The 22934-nt window shown below is 35.6% G+C and overlaps 1 protein-coding gene across 1 annotated transcript; it reads right to left on the bottom strand.

Moving 5' to 3' along the window:
- Positions 1-1980: 1980 nt before the first annotated feature.
- On the bottom strand, positions 1981-22670 carry LOC148849864 (serine/threonine-protein kinase STY46-like). The gene is made up of 16 exons (XM_088947312.1): positions 21910-22670; positions 21286-21400; positions 19800-19882; positions 19470-19589; positions 15973-16027; positions 13073-13183; positions 10625-10675; positions 8678-8853; positions 8471-8578; positions 6440-6513; positions 6146-6321; positions 3559-3654; positions 3326-3406; positions 3102-3155; positions 2431-2565; positions 1981-2352 (listed from the first exon to the last, which is right to left on the bottom strand). The coding sequence occupies exons 1-16, from the start codon at positions 22101-22103 to the stop codon at positions 2272-2274; spliced, it is 1710 nt and encodes a 569-aa protein (XP_088803438.1). The 5' UTR covers positions 22104-22670; the 3' UTR covers positions 1981-2271.
- Positions 22671-22934: the final 264 nt, after the last annotated feature.

Here is a 22934-nt window from a genome sequence, read left to right on the forward strand (position 1 = left end):
ATTAGGGCTATTACTGAGGAACTAAAATTTCTAATTTTAATTGTAACTTTTGAGTACCATTTTTGGTACTTGACTTCTTAGGTTGAATATACAAATTCTTCATCATCTTCTACAAATTCAGCAGGTTCTACATTTCCTATTTTTGAGGATCTATTGGATCCTCCTTGGTATATTGAATCTTTATAAGTTTCTAATATTTCAATTCTTGTATTTAGAGATATAACTTCATTTTTAAGATTATTGACCTCTTGCTTTAGGTCTGATAAGGTAAGTGCCTGAGAGGAGGTTCCTTGGGCTTTCTTCATAATTCCGTTGTATGAGATTATATCTTCCTTGTTAAGCAAATCATTTTTAGATTTTTGTTTTTTATCCTTTTCTTTATGGTTCTGTATTGATATAAGTAGATATTTTCTCCTGATTTCCTCATCAGAAATATCTTCTAATATTTGTAATAGATGTTCTTCATCTAATGATAGCATATCGATGCTATCTGGCCTTTTGAGTTCTCGTGATCTTTAGAGGTGGCAACATGAGGATGTGCTCTCAAAGGTGAGATCGATGGGGTGAAGACGAAGAAGAGAGAGAGAGAGAGAGAGAGAGAAGAACGGGGGAGAGAAGAGAAGGAGGTGAATGAGGGAGAACGAAAGAGACCTTTTGAGATAGAGGGATCCCGACACCATACCTTTTGAATTCTCGTGCTTTCGAGGTGGCAGCAGCGAGGATGTACTTTCAAAGGTGAGATCGATGGGGTGAAGACGAAGAAGAAGAGCAGGAAGGGGAGAGAGAGAGAGAGAGAGAGAGAGGGGGGGGGGGGGGGGGGGAACTGTCCACTTCGTTTCTCTCAGATTGAAATAAGGGAGGTGAGCTCGTTGCTTGTTCGGTGCGACAATCTTGTTGATTTTAGGCCAGGGTTGTGATGGAGCCATCGGCTTCAGCTCTGTTTCCAAGTGTCGAAGGGAAGCGTGATAAAGCCGGCGTACATTCTCCAATGTTCTGTGTGCTCGACTCTCTGTTCTCAAGCAATGCAACATCCATTGTCCCCGGGACTGCAAGCTACTAAAGAGCCCGGTTAAGCTTTTAAAAGGCTGTTCTTCCAAGCATGAACGAACGATAATCAACAGATTCCGACTCTCCACATTCAGGTTATGTCTACATGTCAGTTCATATGTACCAATACTGGAATAGAATAACGCATTGGCTGATATACATCGATGAATCGATTCTTAATACGATGCTTGTATCCAAAACGTATTGCAGTGTGCATCCATTTCTAAGCTTTCTTTTTTTTTTTTTTTTGCGCTTCATGCCCATTCCCAATTCCCTTGAGCCCCCACCCTCCAATCCTCTGACAGCAATATTTGATCAGAAAACCAGAGCCACCATTAGGTGGGGTATTCATTTCTAACCATACTGATTTTCTCACAATCTGGAAGGACCAAGATGAAATGATTGATATTCAAGTATTCATAAGACGGCAATAAATCAATCAATTTGGCAACCGTTTATTACTGATTCTATTTGCTCTATTTCTCTGATCCCTAATCTCTTATAAGTTATTTTCCCCTTGAATTGTAAGTAATATGTGTCAACTTAAATGTGAATCAAGTGAATATCTACCATAGCCTAAGGGCAAGCTGGGGCTGGGCGTAAGGCAGGCAGAAGGTATGTATAACCAGCAACAATACCCTGAAGCCTAGAGCCTTGTCCTACAATTCCACCTTTGCCTCTTGCCTTTCCATAAGTTGAGGTGCATGCAATAAAACATCAAAGTTGGAAAAAAACCACCAGTGAACCTTAACGCTCTCTTATTTCAACACTCGCAACAGATTTATTTTGTCGGACAACGACCAAGTCACCAGACCATTGAGAGATTATTTTCCTTTTGATCTCCAAAGGCCTCAACAATTGTAGATGACAGCAATTAGTTTCATGTTGGAAAATGGTTTATCCATTCAATAAAATTCCACGACAACAATTAGGTTTCTATCCAAAAAGCAAAACATGATAATTATGATTCATTGATTTCATCAATTCTGCACTAAAATTACCGTGCACATCCATAAAACCATAAATACCGCGGGAAGTGAAAAGAGGCGGAGAAAAACAAAAATAATAGAAATCTAAGGGGGAACTCAAAAACAAAAAAGCAAGAATTTTGTTGGTAATCTGATTAAATACTGTACAGTGCAGGATAGAGCTAGATGGGAAATGGCCTACATGATTAGAGCAGTAGATATACATTATGAACAGCAACCTCTCTCCACTCTACCTTCAGTGGTGCCCCCGTCTGAGGACCGATAGGAACCCACTGGATGATTTGTCCTTGCGCCGGTCCTCACTATCATCACCTACCTGTTCCAAGAGTTTGCGATCAGCTCAATTCCACTCTAATATAAATATCCACGAGAGCCAATATCTTATGTTGCTAACCTCCTTGGTTAATTGCTGCAAGATCTCTATAATTTCAGAGAAGTCAGGTCTTAATGTTGGGTCTTGCTGCCAGCATCTCTCAAGCAGATCAGCAAGCTTTGGATGAGTGTTCTTTGGGATAATTGGTCGTAAGCCCTGTCAGCACATTAAAGCAAGTAATTATTTGTTATTTAATATGCAAGTCGAAATATTTAATATATCTGATTAATACTACCCAATGTCCACAATAATGTTAACATATGTTTTATATTAAATGGAATTATTCTTAAAGATATTCACATTAGTTCTGCTCAAAGAAATTAATGACCTCACACCCATAATGAAGATTCAAAGTAGTTTCTACTTTCTACTTGGAATGGCAATGTTATTGTTTTTCTGTGGGATAATATCCTCAATGGGTTGTCTAAACTCTATTATGGTAACAAATAAGCACACCCACTCTGTGATAAGACAAATTACAGTGGGTAGATTGAAAAATATTGATATTTACTCATTAAAAAATCAATCATATATACCATAAATGGTGGTGAAATACATGTGGAATTGAGCTTGTAGACTTCTTTGGCAGCAATTCCACTGAAATGACTTCTCTAGTTGCTTTTCCATGGTGGCATCACATAGGTATGGTAGGAATAGTTTGGTTGTAATAAAAGTTTAGAAGTGATGAATACCTTTTGGACCACACCAACTGCTGCTTGTAATGGTGTTAAATACTCGTATGGAAGCTGGAAATCAATATAATAGAAAATTAGTGTTGATAGATTTATTCCATCATTATGAAACAAAATTAAATGGAATAACCCCCCTCCCCCCGAAAAAAAAAGAAAAGAAAAGAAAAAGAGAAGTTAAACCAAAGAACCCACTTCAGTTGTAAAAATAAATTACTTGTGACTACCTTTCCTGTTAATAGCTCCCATAGCACAATTCCAAAACTGAAAACATCAGCCTTGTGGTCATATGGCTTGTGTTCTATTACCTTCAATAAGAAAAATAGATACAGTGATAAGTGAATCCTAGGAAGGAGAAATCAATCTTATATTTAAAAGGTAGTCAGTCTGACATGTATAACTCCACTACAGTTGGAGTGGAAATTGTTCTCTAATTTTTAACTCCCTACAAAATGCCTACCTCTGGAGCCATCCAACGATATGTTCCAGTTTCTGCGGTCATGACACCAGACTGAGCTTTCACTCTGGCAACTCCAAAATCAGCAACCTTAACAACCTGAAGCAAAAATTTAATTATTTTAAACAGGCAAGCACTGGAACCACAGAACCCCTCTAAAGAATGCTACGAACTACACATATACAGCATAAACAATTTTGACATTAACACATGAAAAAAGATGTTAATGACATGAATTTGTATATCATATAGGAGTTTGCAGGATGATAGGAATTCAATGTACTAGAGCAAGATGAAACCACATCCCTCTGATTAATCTACTAAACAAAAAGATGCAGCAGCAAAAATGGTATGAGCTCAATCTTGGCACTTTTATCCCTTTTCTGAATTAGAAGTTACTTTGAACACAGGCAACGCTAACTGCCAACCAAATGAATAACTTTTAAGGAGTTTAAATTTAACAAATCTCAAAGGCTACCTCAACATTGTCTTTAAGAACAGTGATAAGAACATAGTTCCTTTAAGCCTAGGGGCCTAGGAAAATATAAATTCTAGGTTTATGCTGAGAATAAACTAAAACTTATATAAACCTTGATCATCAAAATCAGGTCTCATTAACTCCCCCCTCTTAAATACCATAACAATAGGAGATGCCCAGCTACATCTTGTTTCTTTTAAATGAAAGTGGGCTTACAAATAACCTACTTTGGCTTATCAAAAAAGAAAAATAACCTAGTTAGTTAAAAAAGATACTATCCGGCCTGTTTTAAGGCCTACCTAAGTTTTTTTAATCAACCTGGGACATCTATATGGGGATCAGTGCTTTAAAAAGCATGGGAGGCATGTCCCTGGAGGCACACCTGGCACGCCTCCAGGCAAGGTGCCCCCAAAGCGCCCTGAGGAATATGCCATAGGAGTTAATACCTCTGAGGCATATGCCTCAGGGGCAAGAGGTGCACGTGTCGTGTGCCTCATGCACACATCATACAGAAAGACAAATAAAAAGAAACAAAAAAGAAAGGAGAAAAAAAAAAAGAAAAAAGAAAGGAAAGGCAAAGAAAGGGTACTCCAAAAGCCAAAACCCCATTTGAGGCATCTCTTTCTTCCTTTCTATTCCCTTCCCCTCCCTCTATCCACGTCCCGTTCAAGTCCCATGCACAGGAGCAGGGATGAACAGGTAGGGTGCTCTCTCTCTCTCTCTCTGATGATATTAGCATTCTGCACTTCAAAGATATTTATCAAAGCTTGTGGTTCCCTGCAACAAATCTATGATTTCAGATTGAATTTCTCTGCAACGCAGTTGTAATTTCATTTTGAAACAGCATTTAGTATATTTATTTTCTAGTTATTTTTTTATAAGTTTTATTTTCTAGTTATTTTTGGCAACCTCTCCATTATTACTTTGTTTTCTCATTTTTCTCATATGAAGCTTATATCCCCTTAGTAAATGTTGTATGCATTTGTTAATTTTTATAGTACCAAGACATACATTAATACTGAACTATGCATATTACTGCATCTCAAATTGCATTTTGGGTTTTTGGAGATTCAAATATTCAAACAATTGGGACACTTGTCACCATTTCATTGGGAAATCAGCATTGGACACAGGTAATAGGTAACCAGCAGTTACACAGTGGGATGATCATAGCTTTCTATTGGAAACAGAATCATTGAAAGCATGTCGGCAAAACAAGATTTCTAGAGCATTGTTCTTAAGCTCAACTTACTACTGCTCCCCACAAAATCAACATATAAGGATCCAAATGGGGATTGATTCTGCCTAGAGCCCAATTACTAAATATAATTGATTACTATATCCTACAAATGCAATATCTGAAGATCTAAATAAGGATAGACACTGTCTACAACCCGATCTATCAATCCAGCGTATTACGGTTCCTTAGAGGGCCTACAATGCATAAAAACTTGTTAAGAAATGAGACTTTGTATCAAAAACTTCTATTTGTATTTCTAGCCATCATAAATAAATTCTACAAAGAGAAATACAACAAGAATTCCCATTGGAGGAATCCTGTAGTAGTTGACAATATACATGTTGGTTTGTTTTATTGATCAACTTCTTCAAGTTAGAATCAACATTTTTCTCTGGCCTTGGCAAGGATGCAAGGGGAATATTTAAAGAACACCCTGAATGGGCCTTACCCACACTAAGGTATTTAATTGAGTGAATTATGTTGTAGATATGAGAACTTTTATCAAATTTACACATAAACAGTGTATCATCAAGAATTTGTAATAATTGCAACACAAAGAAAGCAATTGATGGTATGCAAAAACAACTACTAATTAGTAATTACATGAATAAGAAAAGTGAAAGGAGGTGGCAATGTAAAAGGATATGATATATATGGCAAGAAGAATAAAAGATGCAGAATGCACAACATTGGAACAGAATTTACAGAATGAGATATAATAAGTTAATGGTTTCTGAAAATAATAAAATTACAATAATAATAATAATAATTATTATTATTATTTAAATAGAGATCACCAACATAATACGCAAATGTCAAATGATGAAAGGGCCAAATGAGTCAAAATGTTGAGGCTGAATGGAAATCCTTACCTCATTTTCGTCCATTAGAAGGTTGGCAGCTTTCAGATCCCTGTGAATTATGTTATTTTGGTGCAAGTAATTCATTCCCTTGGAAACGTCAATCGCTACTTTGAGCAAGGATGGGAGCTTAAAAACGCCCTTCTGTTTATGCAGAAAATCATATACACTTCCACCAGACATAAACTCTGGCAAAAAAAGTGAAATTAAAAACTACAGAAAAATAAAATCATAATAAAGAATGTCAAGCTCAGATTCTAAAAATATTAAAAAAATTTAAGAAAATGAAGTTATATGATAAACTACCTGTAACGATGCACAAGGTTGGAGGTTGAGTACATGCTCCAATGAACTGCACAACATTCTTGTGCCTTACTTTCCTGCAAAAGCCAAAATAAAGAAAAGGCTTGGAACAGGCAAAGTGGAAAAACAAACCCCAAAGAGAATGACAAAGTAATCTTCTCCCTCCTCCTATTTTCCTTTTATTTATATTTCCCATTATCTATATTTATATGTATATAAATACAACAAGAAAGAAAGAGTTCCCGCCACATATTATCATAGATGAAACCAGCTATAGCTTAAAGTAGTTCCTGAGAAGATTACATGGCTTCTAATGGATGAAATAAATTCCTCAATATGTCTCCCACTGTATGGACGGGATTCCCTGGCTTGTAATTATCTATTTCGGTTATCAATTAATTCTTACTTTGCCTTCCAAAAAAGATGTCAATATTTCTACCATTTATCAAAAAAAAATTAATGAAATTTCCACAGTCTATCAATAAAAACTCCCTGTATGTACCTAAAGAGAATCATTTTAAATACACCTTCTGTCAAAACAATAGCTCTCCTTGTTGGAGTTTTTCCCTATCTCATTAGCTGTGTTTGGTGAGAGTGCCAATGCAAATATGTTTGGTCCATGAAAATGCAAACTTGGTTTGCTTTTGCATAGATCAACTTGAATTTTTGTGAAACGTATTTTGTTGTGATGGCTACAAATACTTGGGGTGCAAATGGATCGAATGAAATTTGGATAGGGGTATCTGAATTCGATTTGATAATGTAAATCCTATATCTGATCCGATCTGACGGATCTTACAAAGAGCAATTCAAATTCAAATTTGCCAAGGATGTTGGATAACCGAATCTGACTCAAATCAATTTAATTACCCATAGGTAAAAAATTTAACAAATTATTAACAGGACAAAAGCAAATAAGTCTATAAAAAGAAAAAACAAAAAATACACAAGCATTGTTTCGATCTAATCTTATTCAAAAATCTGACAGGGATTATCTGAATCCAACAAAATAGGATCAGATTTGAATTTGAACCAGATCATGATCCGGTCCATTTACACTCCTAACAAATACGAATTTCAAGATCAGAATCTACCATTTTTTGCAATGACCACTTTGAACACAGAAGTATGCTTCCATTTTTTTGGAAGCAAACATTGATTGCATTTTGAATGCAAAAACGATAGAAAAAAATTACTTTTATTTTCAATACAAAAAGTGAATTCTTACCAAACTCCTGCAAAATTGAATCAGAGCGCAAATTCACTTCAGTTCAGCATTTGCACTCTTGGTAAACACAGCCATAAACTATGTCCATTGTAAAATTCAAGGCATAGTTTTTTTCTCGCTTTCCCACAGTACCACTTTCCATAAATTTTATAAGTATTGCTTTCCAAAAACTATAGTCATTATCTTTTCCATACTTTTTGGGAGTTTTCATCACCACTTGCTCTGATGGAAGGGGAGGATTTGAAAACAACTTTAAACAAAAGAGATAGCAAAGGATTAACTACTGTCTCACTTGAAAAACTGATTACTGCAGGATGGAGAGAATATTCGAGTGTATTTAAGTCATATCATTCATTTTCAAATAAACTGAACAAAAATAATTCTCTAATGGATGATTGGAACAGAACAACTATTTCCAGAAAATCCAATCAACAGATGCTTACAAAAGTGGCCACCATCAGTGGAAAAAATACCTAAGTTAGTAACTTTACTTGTTTGACTGATAAAAGCACTTTTATTTCAACTTGGTAAAGTTAACTTTAACCAGGATATTTCTCTAACCCATAATTGTAAGAAGTGAAAGACTAGGTTAACCTGCATAGATAGATCCAATGTTCCAAAATTAAACACAAATAACAAAGTAATCTCTTCACAATGACAAAACTAGCTATTCTAATAAATAGTAACAAGAGACGGTTACAGAAGATGCTGAATTTTGTTTAATCTTGAAGATAAATTGAATCTAATGTTTTCATGAAAAACGCTAACTAGTGGTACCAACCTATACAAGAATTAATTGAACAAACCTCATAATAAAGACTTCTTGTGCAAATTCTCTTTGCAAGTCCTCGCTTACACGTTCAGGCTTTAGAACTTTAATAGCCACTTCCTGGCTGCGGTAGGTACCTTTATACCTGAAATAGTTAATAGGTACAACTCAGAAAGCAGTCACACACAACCAATTACAGGTCCTACATGGTGGAAACAATTTACAGACAGGAATGAAAACTTACAGATCTCCATATGACCCCGATGCAACTTTGTTCTCAAATTTCAACAGGCTGGCATCGATTTCCCAGACATCAGTTCCATCGGTGGGTATTTTTACATGATCAGGAATGAGCTTAGGCCCAGTCTGCCCACGCTTGATGGCAGAAGATGATGACTGAAGCTTTGACTGAAATTTTTTCTGCATTGTACCTCAAATAATCATTTACAAACACCCAGACCACTTGTGACAGTGAAATGAATACAAACACACATGCCATGTTGAAATCCAATAGTTGCTTCATCCAAACACATGCAATAACAGTAAACACAAAGTTCAAACCTTTCCAGCATCCCCATATAATGATGTGGTTTTACTTTAAACACTCACCATACTTCTAGACAGCACACAAACAATATTAGGTGGAATTGATTACCTATATCATGGGGATTATAACTTCACTATGTATATGTTGAAAACAACCTTCTACAGGACATCAACCATATTCCAATGGGGCTATGGCCTTGTGAAGATAGCTAAGTAGGTTACATGTCTGTCAAGGCAAAATGGTATTCGTAGAATCTGAATAATCAAGGTTCTGAATAATCTGAACAATCAAGGCAAAATGAATTTTGATGGGTGTAGTATTGGCAACCTAGGGCCTTCGGGTATTAAGGGTGTTTTAAGGGATGAGAATGGAATTATAATTGCCTTGTTCTCAGGCCCAATTGAAGAGGGTAATTCTCTTAGAACTGAGACTTTGGCGGCTATAGAAGGTGTTCAGAGAGCCAAGGACTTAAAATTGAGGAAGTTGATCATCGAAGGAGACTCCAAACTGGTGGTAGAATGGCTTAAAGGAGATAAAATTGGTTTATGGATGTACAGCAATGAGAGGAAGAAATCCCAATGGCTGGCAAAAGTTTGGGTTAAGAGATGTGCTAACTCCCTTGCTGATGGGCTAGCAAAGCCAGGGGTGAATAGGGAGAACTTGTTTTGGGCTCAAATGTAATTTTTTGTTTTTTCTTGTTTGGGGAAGATAAGAGTGGTTATCTCCTCCCTCTGTACACTTTTTATTAATTAATGAAATCCTTTGTTATTGATCAAAAAATAATCAAGGTTTAGAAAAAGGTGTTGATTCAGGAACAACAAAAAGATCATCCAAGACATTAGATCAATCATCATGAAAGATATTAATTAGATCTGCGAAACGATCCTTCACTCCTGATTTATTCTGGAGCCTAAATGAATGTCTAGCTAGTTGGCAAATTTCAACAAATTGTTCCTTACTTTGAACTTAATGTAACATAGGAACTTATGCTTATGCACATGCCCAAGGAAACTTAATGCAGATCACTTGTCAACCTTTGTACAAGCACAAGTCAAGCACCACATCGAAAAGATTAAAAGTACCAAAGCAACTACTTGAGAAAGTAGCCACATATCCAAAATAGACAATAAATGCTAAATGAACAAGGATAAATGAAAAACTAAAAGGATTTCTATAATTAATATATTCTACACTGCTATTTTTCAATCCGTTGGTGAGGGTTATGTAGAATGCACAGCACAGGGTTTTCAGCCAGGTGGAGGGCTGACCGGCAGGTTCAGATCATCATCTAGAAAGGGACCATCAATGATCAAACTTCACAAGTATAGTGCTTGAGTGCATGTCTGTTTCATGCCCAATCAAATATAAATGGCCCTTGATCAACCTCACACCCCAAAAATAAAGGGTGACATAGATTATATAGTTCTTGCTACATCTCTTACAAGATGCACAGTTTAGCTTGGCCAACTGTCTTGATCATTGATAAAAGCTCAACTGTATCAATAGGATAAAGATTTAATGAACGAGACAAATACCTTTTGCCAAAGATATGCAATAAATATGATGTATGATACTGCTACTCACCCAAATATGTGAATGCAAACAAAAATGACATGTAACAGGGGAGAGATGGAGAGAGATTACCTCGAACTTTAAGATTTCCTTCTCAATTTCACATCTAAGCCGCTCTGTTTCCTAACAATTTCCAACATAAAAGTTAGAAATGAAAGTGTACAGTGACTAAGAGGAAGAAAAAATTCCTATTGGGTGGTGGAATTCGTATTCAGACACAGAATATTCAAATATACAAACATTTCAAAACAACTGCACAACCAAAATTTCCATTGGTTCAGGAAAAAGGAAATGGCATCAGGCTTTCAGTGGTTCAATTGAAAGCCAAACCACTGACCTATCATGTCCTAAGTAAAACTACACAGGAGGAAGGGGGAAATAAAATCGAGTAGATAAAGAAGTTACAATAAAAAAAATAAGACAACAGCTCTCTCAAAAAATGAATTTCATTTGATAACAAATACCACGTCTAGGGCTGAATAATGACAAATTCAGAATTAAGGTGACAAATGTGAAAAGTTACAAAAAAGAATTAAACAATAACAATAATAGTAATTATATATATGGTAACTTTCGTTAGATTTTCAGATACTTCTATTGATTTGTTAGAAAGAATGGTTTTACAGCATTTTGAAGCAGGAATGCAGTTAGTAGCTTTTCGATAGGTTAGTCATAGCTACCTAACCCTATTTTTAATTTTTTTATTTGGTTATTACAACACAGCCCCTAAAACAACTGATTTCTATTCACCCCTTGTCTTGCTAGTGCAAGAGCTATGTTGTTGGTTTATCTCTAAATCCAGTGGAACAGAGTTCTCCTAATTTTCCAGTGAACAATATGACCTCCCTCATTATGTATCTATATTTTCATATACCCATAGTATTATTCTGAAACCAGCTCGCTAACACTTACGAATTCAGTTCCACTACTAAGTTTGTGAAGTTTAGGGAATCTCATACCCTGTAGAAGCTCAACCTTCTGAAAACACCCACACTTTTTATTAGTAACTATTTGATTTAATTGATTTAAAATGAATGAGTTATAAACATATGGCTACATCCCTGAGATTGCGATGGCCAACACAGAATATGTATACATCATAGGTTCCCGCATCTCCTGAAAATAAATATTCTCGCCCCTTGAAAAATGGGTTCACAGTTCACCAATAGCAAAGAGAAATCCTAGGGTTTCTGGAGTACATGTAAACTTATGTATTATATAGTTTGTCTAGAGATCAGCTATTTTTAGATGAAGGAAAAGTTACACAATAAGAATAAATTCCTAAACTTCTAAGGGGCAGTATGGATGAATATCACTTAAAAACAAGAGTTTTCTCTCTATAATTAAAAGAAAAATCTCAACAATAGTTAAATCTATGGATACATTTGAAAATAAATAGCTAACTCCTAAGAAAACCATTGTGCAATTAATATAGTATGAGTTTACTACAAGGAAAAGAGAAATATATACATGTATATACTTATTTCAAAAAAAAAAGTAGGTGCATAGAAAGGGAGACAATTCCTGATAAAGCCTTTTGCAGGATTTTAAGTGATCAAATGGGGGAAGCCTATTGCTGTACAGATTTTTTAGTCTTGCTCCTATTTTAGCTAAACCATCTGCAATATGATTCAACTCCCTCGGTATTCACAGCAAGTTTGCGACTTGCGTTTATATTTTCCAAAGAGTATCTTGCCTCAGCCAGACATATTTTTGAACTTTTGACTAAAACATATTAGACAACAAATTATTCAAATATGTGGAAAAACACAAGAAATTTACATACAAGATATTTGATATGTGAATAAAATGAATTTCAAAAAAAGGATAAAAATACCAGAATGCATTATTTTAAAACATTCTTATAATATCAAGATAATAATTTTATTCATAAATATACATAATTTAATAGATTACACATACATTTACATGTTTAATATCCCTAACTCTTCACCTGTATACATTTCCAAAAAGTATTAAACACTCATTTAATCTTAACCAATCATTTCACCATACCACATACATTTGACCAAACTTTTTATCGTAACTCTCAATCGTGAAACCAGACTTTAATAAAATTTTGCCATTTCATAATTATGTCATATGTGTTTTTACTAACTATATTTTTAAGTTGGACGTTACACGTTAGGCACTAAGAATCAATAATCCATTGAACAACCTAGCCAATCCATCTGGAAATGGACCAGTTGCCACCACTACTCAAGACAAATCAAGGAAATGCTATTATCAGAACAAATGTCATCAACATGGAATCCAAATTGGACTGATGTCAACCAGGCCCCACTCCCACTCTACATATCACAAAGGTCCATGCAGAAAATCTAAACAGAGTATGCAAAAATAGTAGAATAGTTGCAAGGATATTTATCTAATGCCATACAACAAAACATGCTGATACTTTTATTCAAGAACACAAATAACTTTGATAACTAAACAGGGGAAGGAACATCAATAAAATGTTTCTTCTTCCACAAATTTTTACTTTTAAGATGGAAATACCTCAAGTGCCCAACCATCGACAACGAAGACATCTAAGGAATAGCCATCTACTGTAGAAAAAGCATGTGCTTCTTGGATGTTCAGCCCAACCTCACCAAGTAACGAAGTCAGCTGGAAATTTAACATAACTAAATTATCATAAGCTTTGAAAGAAGTGTGTTGAAATATAACAATAAACAGAATCTTTATCAATGATGCCAACATGCCAGAACAACCAGAAGTCTTCTTAATTGTTGCCAAGGCCCCTAGGGCTTTAATATTAAAACCCTTAAATAAAACATAAATAATACAATATTATGTGATATTATGTATTACACAGTACAAACATAGTAATAAGATGCAACCATAGTAATAAAATTATATCAAGGCATCCGCCTTGCAACTATTGTTAACTAGGTTGTTTGACATTCAGGCAAGGGTGCTTTTCTCACTTAGGTGATGCCTTCATACTATGGCCCTCTAACATCTTAGATCGATCATGTACCCATAAAGAAGCTTGGGCCAATAAAGGTATTAGTCAATTGATTCTTGACTCAAATTTAAAGATAGCATCAGGTTCACCATTTACTTGTGACCTGAAAGTTAAATGTCAAAAAGATAACTAAATGCCTTCATAAGTTAAATAAAAGACTAGTATCCTCTATCATTTATATTATTAATAATAGTTTCTCTGGTGATTTACTGTCCAATGGAAATTATCAATCCTTCCATTATTCAACTCAAAGTATGGATTTAAGATTTCTGAAAAAAAAATACTTTTTAACTAAAACTAATTTCAGCTGAAACACACTGAAATTACAGTAAACTTCTTAAACTCTGGTGAAATTTATTATAGATTGAAATTTTAGGTATAGTGAATAGAAATTTTTGTTAGGCATGTTGTTTACTCCCAAGTTTATGCTTTTTATGCCCTATCATGTTCTACACAAAATTACTGGTGGGACTCCATCTTAGGATTCATAAATCGCCTTTTCATTTCCCCATCACTAAATCTAATACCAGCAGTCTAGCACCACCCCCACCCCCCACCAGGGGAAATGTAATGAATTGTCCTCTTACAATGGATATTTGTGGAAATGAATATTACTTAGCAAATTTTGACAAGCAACTCATCAAGCATCAGCTTGTCCTGCATTACCAATCCCCCCAAGTTAGGATACTCAATGAAAGGAACCCATGCAAGGAAAGGTTGGTCAAGGACTTATTTATCAAAAGAGGGGGAGGTCCCAATTGCATAAGAAAGGTTCTCTGTTATGTCTCACACTCTCACCAGATGCTCCACAAGTCAACCTGGATTCTGGGCATGTGAACTGTTTTTTTTTTTTCAGATAATATACTACCTTTTGGAAAGAATCATTTAAATGTGAATCCTGAATGTTTGACAAGAGATTTAGAATCTCAGATTGCTAATCCCATGTAAGCTCTCTGGGACTTGTTTTGTTTGGATGTAGGTAGAATCAGCCAACAGAATAAAATTATTATTTCTCCATCTACCTTTGCTTGCCCAACAAAAAGAGGGAGCAGCATGTGGAAATGTTCCAAAGCAGCCACCCTATGGACAATTTAGAAAGAAAGAAATGCTAGAATTTTCCAAGATAAAGAGAGATCCTTTACAGAAGTGAAGGAATGTATTTTAACTAGGGCTATCAACTGGCTGAAATCCTTGGCTTCTTTCAACTCATTCTCATTTGATGACATTTGGAGGAATTGGGCTGCAGTTGCACACGCTTTGGCTAGGAAAACAACAGCAGCAACAGTTTGGGTAACTCCTCCAGAAGGGGTTATTAAACTGAATTTTGATGGAAGCAGTCCGGGTAACTCAGGACCATCAGGCATAGGAGGAGTTCTGAGTAATGAGAATGGCAACATCATGTCCTTATTCTCAGGCCCGGTGGGGATAGGGAATTCAACAAGAGCTGAGTTGTTGGCTGCAGTACAAGAAATTCAGATTGCTAATCAACCACGAGTGGAGAACCTATTAATTGAAGGGGATTCTAAGGTGATTGTGGGCTGGTTGTCAAATCCAGACTCAGTTGTTTGGAGTTATAAGGATCACATCAAAAAAGTTAAATGTTTAACAAGACACATAACGTGCAGATACCATTCAGTGGGTAGGGTGGAGGCAAATGCTTTGGCTGATTATCTTGCCAAACAGGGGTCTGCTAGGGATCAGTTATTTTGGGCAGCTTTGTTATCTTTATTTCTGGCCACTTGTAATGTTTAGGGGAGGCTGCATCTCATGCCTCTCCAAGGGATGCTTGTAAAGCTTTATTCTTCTTGATTAATGTGATAAAAAAAAATATATCACATTACTTGTACTCTTGAGTTTGAGTTTTCATGAATTCAAAAACATTTAGAAGGTGGTCAGGAATACAAAATTGATAACATGTGCTTACCTCCAGTAGAAACAAGACCACCAATTTTCCTCACAGGTTAAACCCTTAAAGTTTGTTCTCCTTTGACCAATTGGAGAGATTAGCGCAGGTGTCATAGGCCAGGCCGGGATGGGGTCCAGGCCTATGACTTTATATATAAAATATTGTTTTTATATTATATGACATATAATATGTTTAAATTTTATGTTATACATTATATAATATAATATATTATAAATTATATTTTATACACCTCTCCTCTTTCCTTTTTTTTAATATTTACGTATTCTTCTGGACCTTCTCTTTTAGTAACCTCTTAATAATTTGTTTTGGCAAGATGCAGGTGGATAGATAGAGGTATGTAAAGAATAACATTAAATATAGACATTATGTCATGCATAAAAGATAATATGCTTGGAAAATATTGTAGGATGCAAATTATCCAAAAAACAATATAGTGGCTGCAAATTTAATTTTCATATGATGATAGAACTCACATGCTAGAGTAGAGAAACCATCAATTACCTGACTCAAAAGTTTTGGCTTGTCATCTGATGAAAATGTGATTTCATGCATCGGCCTACATGATTTTCAAATGTATAAAAAGATGAATTTCATAGTCTTTCACAAAGTAGCATTGCAATATTTAAGCAAGAACAGATATTTTAGAAGTAGCACCATTCAATAAAAGGTGAAAACCTCACAAAATAAAGTTAAGCATTTCAGTCAACTAATAATTGCACCTGAACAAAATTACAACTCAGCTGCAATAGAAAAGAAACATAGTGATAATCACACACACACAAGGCCATTACCCAAAGTTGGTCCATGCTAATGGTATCTTGCATGAAGATAACCTATGCCATTTTTTACATGAAGTCTTTGTTCTCAGAATGAAAACCATGTTCACATTCTTGTCAGCCCAAGGTTTTACCCTATGGACCAAGTAATGGCCCCTAAATTATTGAATGAGTGAAGAAAAGAATCATCTTGCATTCGAAACATAAGAGTAAGTCCATAGCTGGCTAAACAATAAATAAAGAAGGTAGAAAAGATTATTTGTAATTTATGCATCACAGAGATAGTGTATTAAACTGGCTAAATGTAGAGAAATCCAGGAAATCCATCGGCAATGGCAATTTAATGTTTAAAATAAGCACATTTAATGTTTAAACTTTAAACTTTACCAGATGCAAAGCAAATTTAATGTTTAAAATAAGTACAAATAAATCCATTTGCAATGTATAGGAGTTCCATGTTCTTTTTCTACAATAAGCAAAACATTTTATGTAAGTATATGGATCTACAAGTAAAAAAGGCATTAGGTTGCATGTGTTTACGGTATACACCCTCTATGCCCAATATAGCAGACCAATTAAAAACAAAATACCTTCTTTCGAGCAGCCCAAAATCATGCTGAAAATACTAGCATCAGCAAAATCTAACTATCCTTTACATTGACCAAAGACAACCTGTAAAGATGAGTTAGGCAGCACACCCAACCCTAAAACCCCATTACAATATGACATTTTCCTTGAAATTAATTAAAATTAGAGAATAATTCACACAACTTGGAATTAAGATAAGTAAAATAAACATTTAATACAAACAATAGTGTACCTACCCAGATCGATGAAGAGAGGGATCTATATAACTTTACAGGGTGATGTTCTGCTGATTTAGAGGACGGAGGACCTGAAGTCCTTCAAGGCCAATAATTTTGGATCCGTCTCTCGGTTGGAGAGCAAAATCCTTAGGGTACAATCATTTTACAATCCCTCTGGATTTTTTTTATAGGAGCTGAAAATTTATGTAATCTTGTTTTCCCTTTTACTTGATCCAAACACAGCACAAAACAACTTAGTAAACAAAAAAATAAAGGTTTCAAACTACAGATTCAATGTAAATTTCACTCTATATGGAAGCAGAATCAATTTGTGGAAGTTTATAGAAGCTCACAGAAACATTCTAAAATAATGGAAATTATGAAAGTTAAAAATCTTTAATCAACATTCAGAGAAATAGTTTATAGGAGCTGAAAATTTATGTAATCTTGTTTTCCCTTTTACTTGATCCAAACACAGCACAAAACAACTTGGTAAACAAAAAACTAAAGGTTTCAAACTACAGATTCAATGTAAATTTCACTTTATATGGAAGCAGAATCAATTTGTGGAAGTTTATAGAAGCTCACAGAAACATTCTAAAATAATGGAAATTATGAAAGTTAAAAATCTTTAATCAACATTCAGAGAAATTACAATATATCCCAGAAATTGGTATTTCTTCCCACCCCTTGTTTTGCAAAAGCATCAGCCATACAGTCAGCATCCCTCTTAAACCAATTCAGCTTGATTTCCATTCCTTTTGTCAAATGTCTAAATTTCCTTTTTTTCATCCATGTAACTCCACCACCCCCTTTCCTCCTCTTTTTGGAGCCAGCTAATAACCAACTTAGAAATTAGAATCCCCCTCAATTAGCACCTTAGTAAGGTTAAGCTCTTTGGCTCTTTTAACACCTTCCAGCACAACAAGGATTTCCGCTCTCAATGAATCCTCAACACCGATGGGAGCAGAGAAAAGAGCCACAATTTTTCTATCCTAATCCCCAAAAACATCTTCAATACATAAGGGTCCAGGATTTCCTTCACTGCTGCCATCAAAATTCAGCTTGATGAAACTATTAGCAGGGAGAGACCAAGTAGGCACAACTAACTCTTTCTAAGGCTCAAAGTCAGCCACTTCTCTCCACTTCCTAATCAAATCAGCAGCAGGGATTCCGCCAAAATCTTTAAAGTTTTCACCCAGTGGATCACCCTAACTGTAATGGCTTCAATTAGAGCATCTTTACTTCTTTCTTTGCCTTCAAACAACCTCTGATTTCTCTCTTCCCAAACAGACCAGCAAAGAGCAGCCTTGAACATCTCCATAAAATTTCTCCCCTCATCTTCTGCCAACTAACAAAGGTAGGATCAAACAGCCTTTGAACATTTGGCGGGGGGATCCACCTCCAACCAAGCAAGGAAGAACACCATTCCCAAATTGACAATGTAAGGGAACAAGAGATTAATAAGTGATGAGTGGACATCCCATTAGCTTTACAAAGGATACACCAGTGGGGGCAAGCAACAATTAGGTCTTTTCCTTTGTAGAAACTCACAAGTATTAATTCTATCAAAAAAAAAATCCCAGCAAAAACCCCCAATCTTATACAGAATAGGCTTACCCCAAACCTCTTTAACCAAAAAAGGTCAGCCCCCAATATCTACTGGTCTCATTAAGGATAGAAAGAAAGAAGCACAAGTGAAGTCGCATGAAGGGGAGAGAGTCCAAACCCGACAGGTAGGTAGGGTATTGCATTTTCTACCACAAATAAATAAATACAAACATGTTTTCCTCATTTGAGATTTTCAAATATCTTTGTTCTCACCTATTTGTTTTCTTAAGTTTAAGATAAGACCTTTCCCATTTTTATTATTTTATAAAATGTCACTTCGATCTCCGTTATGTTTTTTAAAAACATTTTTTTTATCAATAACTGGAATTCATTAGATTAAAAGAATTTGGTTACAGCGCTCCAAAGAGAGATAAACAGGTTTTACTCTCTCCAGGAAGACAACAAAAATTTCTATCTCCATTATGTTTTTTAAAAACTTTATTGCCACACTTTCATGTTTTGACCAAAATCAGGTATTTTTATGTTAGGGTGTAACGTTTCAGTTTGAACAATCAAAATTTACTGAAAATTTGACCAAATTTTCAACCTGGTAAATTTTATTTCAGTTTCCATGGAAACATTCAGTTTGAGAGGAAGTTTAAACCATACAAAAAGAGGAATAGGCATGAAGTTCAAAATATATAACCCAAGAAAACAACCAAATAAGGACAATTCATTTCCAGATATCATACGACCAATTAGCAACCTTAAAAAAAGCCTAACATAATTCTCTCAGCATTATTTAGGGAATTTCCTGAATGAGATAATTTTTTTTTCTGCAGAAAAGCTTTCAGCAAGTATTTACCGAGGAATGAGTGGATTGGCATGCACAGAACTATCTCCATCTTCAATATTTGATCTTTGGGCTTCAAGTGCAAGAGCTTCAAGATTAGGCGAGGAACCAAATGCAGGTGGCGGATGAATGCTAAATAATCAACAAGGAGATAAATCATAACATGATCAATGAACAGTAAAGAGAAATACAAAGGACATAAAAGGAAGATGCTGACAAAATGCATTCCTAAACGTATCTGTAGAAAGGAACACATGATTTGAGGAAATATGCAGAAAAATAGAACAAAGAGTCTACATTAGATTACAAATGAAAAACAAAAATAAATAAATAAATAAATACCTTTGCCTCATATGAAAATTAGAACTTTGAGCATCTTCTTTCATTGATGAGTCTACTGAATTTCCATCAGAGAGAGGAGGAACCTGCATAAGAAAGAGAGTAGCAATTACATATTTGCTCATTACACTTAGAATGAATTTAAAATAGCATAATGGGAAAACCTTCATTATAAGCAATTAAACAATTAAAAAGAAGTTCAAAAAGATTGAAGTTTTCCATCAACTTGCAAGTGCTTGGATCATTTCTTACCGATTCATCCCATGTTTTTTTCCTCTTTTTTATCTTTTTTTTATAAGAGTTTCCTCGTTTTTATCTTTCCATTGCTCTTTTAGAGCCCTTTACCTTTTAGTCAACCAAAAGAATGAAAAAACAAGGAGCTCTACTTGAAAACAAACAAATGGAACTACTAGCTAATAAGATAGGGAACATTTTCCTCAAGTCCTATATGAACTAAACATCCCCCACTAAAGGGAAGCAATTGAGAGTGAACTTTATGTTTGCTGGTGTCAAGAAGGTATGGTGGTCATATCAAAGGTACAGTGAGTCAGGAACAGCTTAACCAAGGGTCACTTGGGGTGTGTGAAGAAAAATAAGAATGCTTCTTTTTAAGGTTCAAAATACTGGTAATTATGACTGCCATAAAGGAGGTGCTCCACTTCTGCTTTCAGTTGGAACTTGGAAGCTTTTCCTACAAGAATTAGGTCAAAGATAAAATACTAAAATCTCCAACCATGAAAGTGAACCATAAGGGTATGCCAAATATCAATTTGAGCAAAGCCCTTCAACATTCAAGTTCACTCCTGAGGAGCCATAATACATTTAAGAAGATCATATTTACTTTGGTATATGGAATGGAGGTGCCAAGGATTCAAGCTTCCAAAGGTGTATGGCATGTCAAACGCAAAACTCATGACATTGAGACATGGTGATATACAAAACTTAATTACAGGTAACTCAAAAACGTATTAGAAACAAATTCCTTATAGCATGCATATTTTTTCGTGATATATTTTTTGTTTACATGTGCTAAGTGCAAAGGTTTTATGCTGATTTGAGCTTGGAGAATCATCAAGATGCTACAAGAAGTTCAATGCCAAGTGTTGGCACAGTATCCAAGAGACAGCATGGCTAGATCCTCTAGTTCCAAAAAGTCCAGGTGACAAAGTAGAAGACATTGCACTACAAACCTAAAAACCAATAGAAAATAAAATGAACGCAAGTAGGCAACCAAAGGAATAAATGCCAAGCCAAAAAAACTTGACACTTTCCCTTTCCTCTATTGAATGAATAGGCAGGCAGCTCAAGCTATCAGTAAATAATCATGGGGCAATACATTATTACATGTTAAAACCTGCATTAGAAACAACGATTATATAACGAGCCCCCGTTGATTGAGTAGTCCATTTGCATGCTAACTAAGGGAACAATACACCATGTGACAAGAAGGCAAGTGGGATACACCAATAAATTGGAGAAATAGTTACACCTGCACAAGACGGACATCAAATACAGGTCTAGTGGGGTTGTCTTGTGCCAGCCGCAGCAACCTCTTGTGCGTCAGAACATCTTCTGCCCTCTCAGCATTCACATCCATTGCATACCTACAATGCAGCAATGAAATCCTCAAGACAAGCACAAAGTATCAAACTTGCAATAAGAAAACGATGTGTTTCCCACTGTATAACGGCAAACCACAATAGAAATGATCACAGTGCAACATCGGAAAATCTAATCAACAGGATGAAGATAATCGAAAAAACACAATGGAGTGAATTTGCTCCGTTCTACGACTCCGTATTTTAGTCCAAAAGCTCTAAAAGTCAAGAATTTGATAGTCTGACTACAATGTAGAGAATTCCAGCAAGCAGCACCAGGAACATAATTTTAAATGAAAGCACAAACAATAAAACGAGAATCAGTCCACATAATATCAAAAAAGACACTTAAACCACAAGATTTCACAAGCAATCCTTCGATGACCAGATTCGTAGATACTGATAAAGCAAAAGCACGATCAATACAATTAGAAGTACACTTGGAAGAAAACAAGAGAGAAACAAAATAAGAATTAAGCGAAATAATACTTAGGGTTACAAGTTACAACATGTACCTAGCGGGCAGTCGATTAAAATGGTTCCAAAGGTCATCTTCAAAATTAGGAGCATTTGCCTCCTCATTATTGGATTCTATGAGTCTACGAAGCACCTCGTTATAAATCTCAAGCTTCTGTCTTTGCTGACGAGGATGCGTGGGCGAAGAGTCCACCGTTCTGCTACTGCAACTCTCGGTATCATCCATCGCCATTAGCAAACTCAAAAGAAATCAACTAATCAAAGCAAAACAGGGACGACAATCGCCGAGACGAAGAAGAACAAGTTGAAAAAAGAAGAAAAAAAAATCAGTCGCTTCGAGATCCAAAACTGTCTCTATGCACGCGAAGGAACAAAAGCAGCAAACGACGATATCTCATGGTTGAAGATCAAAATACGAATGGCCAGCGAGACAGAAATCACGACGAGGAACGGTGTGAAAATATATGAGCATTAAAGAAGGAAAGTCTCTTTTTAAATAAAAGTTGCAATATATGGAGCCCTTCTTTGGAGCCATTCCTTATTTAACAAAGATTTACCCATTATTTTACTCTCTCTCTCTCTCTCCTTGCCGCTTGCCTTTTTCATGAGAAAATTTAACTAATAAAAAATTAAAAAAGATTAAGCAAATGGAAACAACGGCGGTGGCCCTTTGGGTGGCTTCACCCCTCTTGCGTCTCTAGTTTGCCTTTAGGGGAATGCTTAACGGCGTAGTGCGCACTGCGCAGGCACCCATGTTGACGAGGATTTGATGGATCCTACTGATGCGCAGTGCCCCCACTCCTTTGCTTATTATTTCCCATTTATTTATTTATTTAATAAAATCTGATTTATGTAATACCTCTAATTAATCGGTGATGCCATCTCCCACCACCACCACGCACCACCTTCTCCTTTATCCAATGCGGTCTCATCTTTCCCCAATTCCCACTCAACCGTATATAATAATAATAATAACGAATAAATAAATATTTGTGTAAAAGAGAAAAAAAAAACGCTTTTAGAATTGCTGAATCGGGGCAAGCAGGGAACTTCCTTGCACGAA

This window comes from Nelumbo lutea, chromosome 5 (genome assembly GCF_056320005.1).
Source record: "Nelumbo lutea isolate HS-2025 chromosome 5, American lotus-T2T, whole genome shotgun sequence".
Taxonomy (NCBI): Eukaryota; Viridiplantae; Streptophyta; class Magnoliopsida; order Proteales; family Nelumbonaceae; genus Nelumbo; species Nelumbo lutea.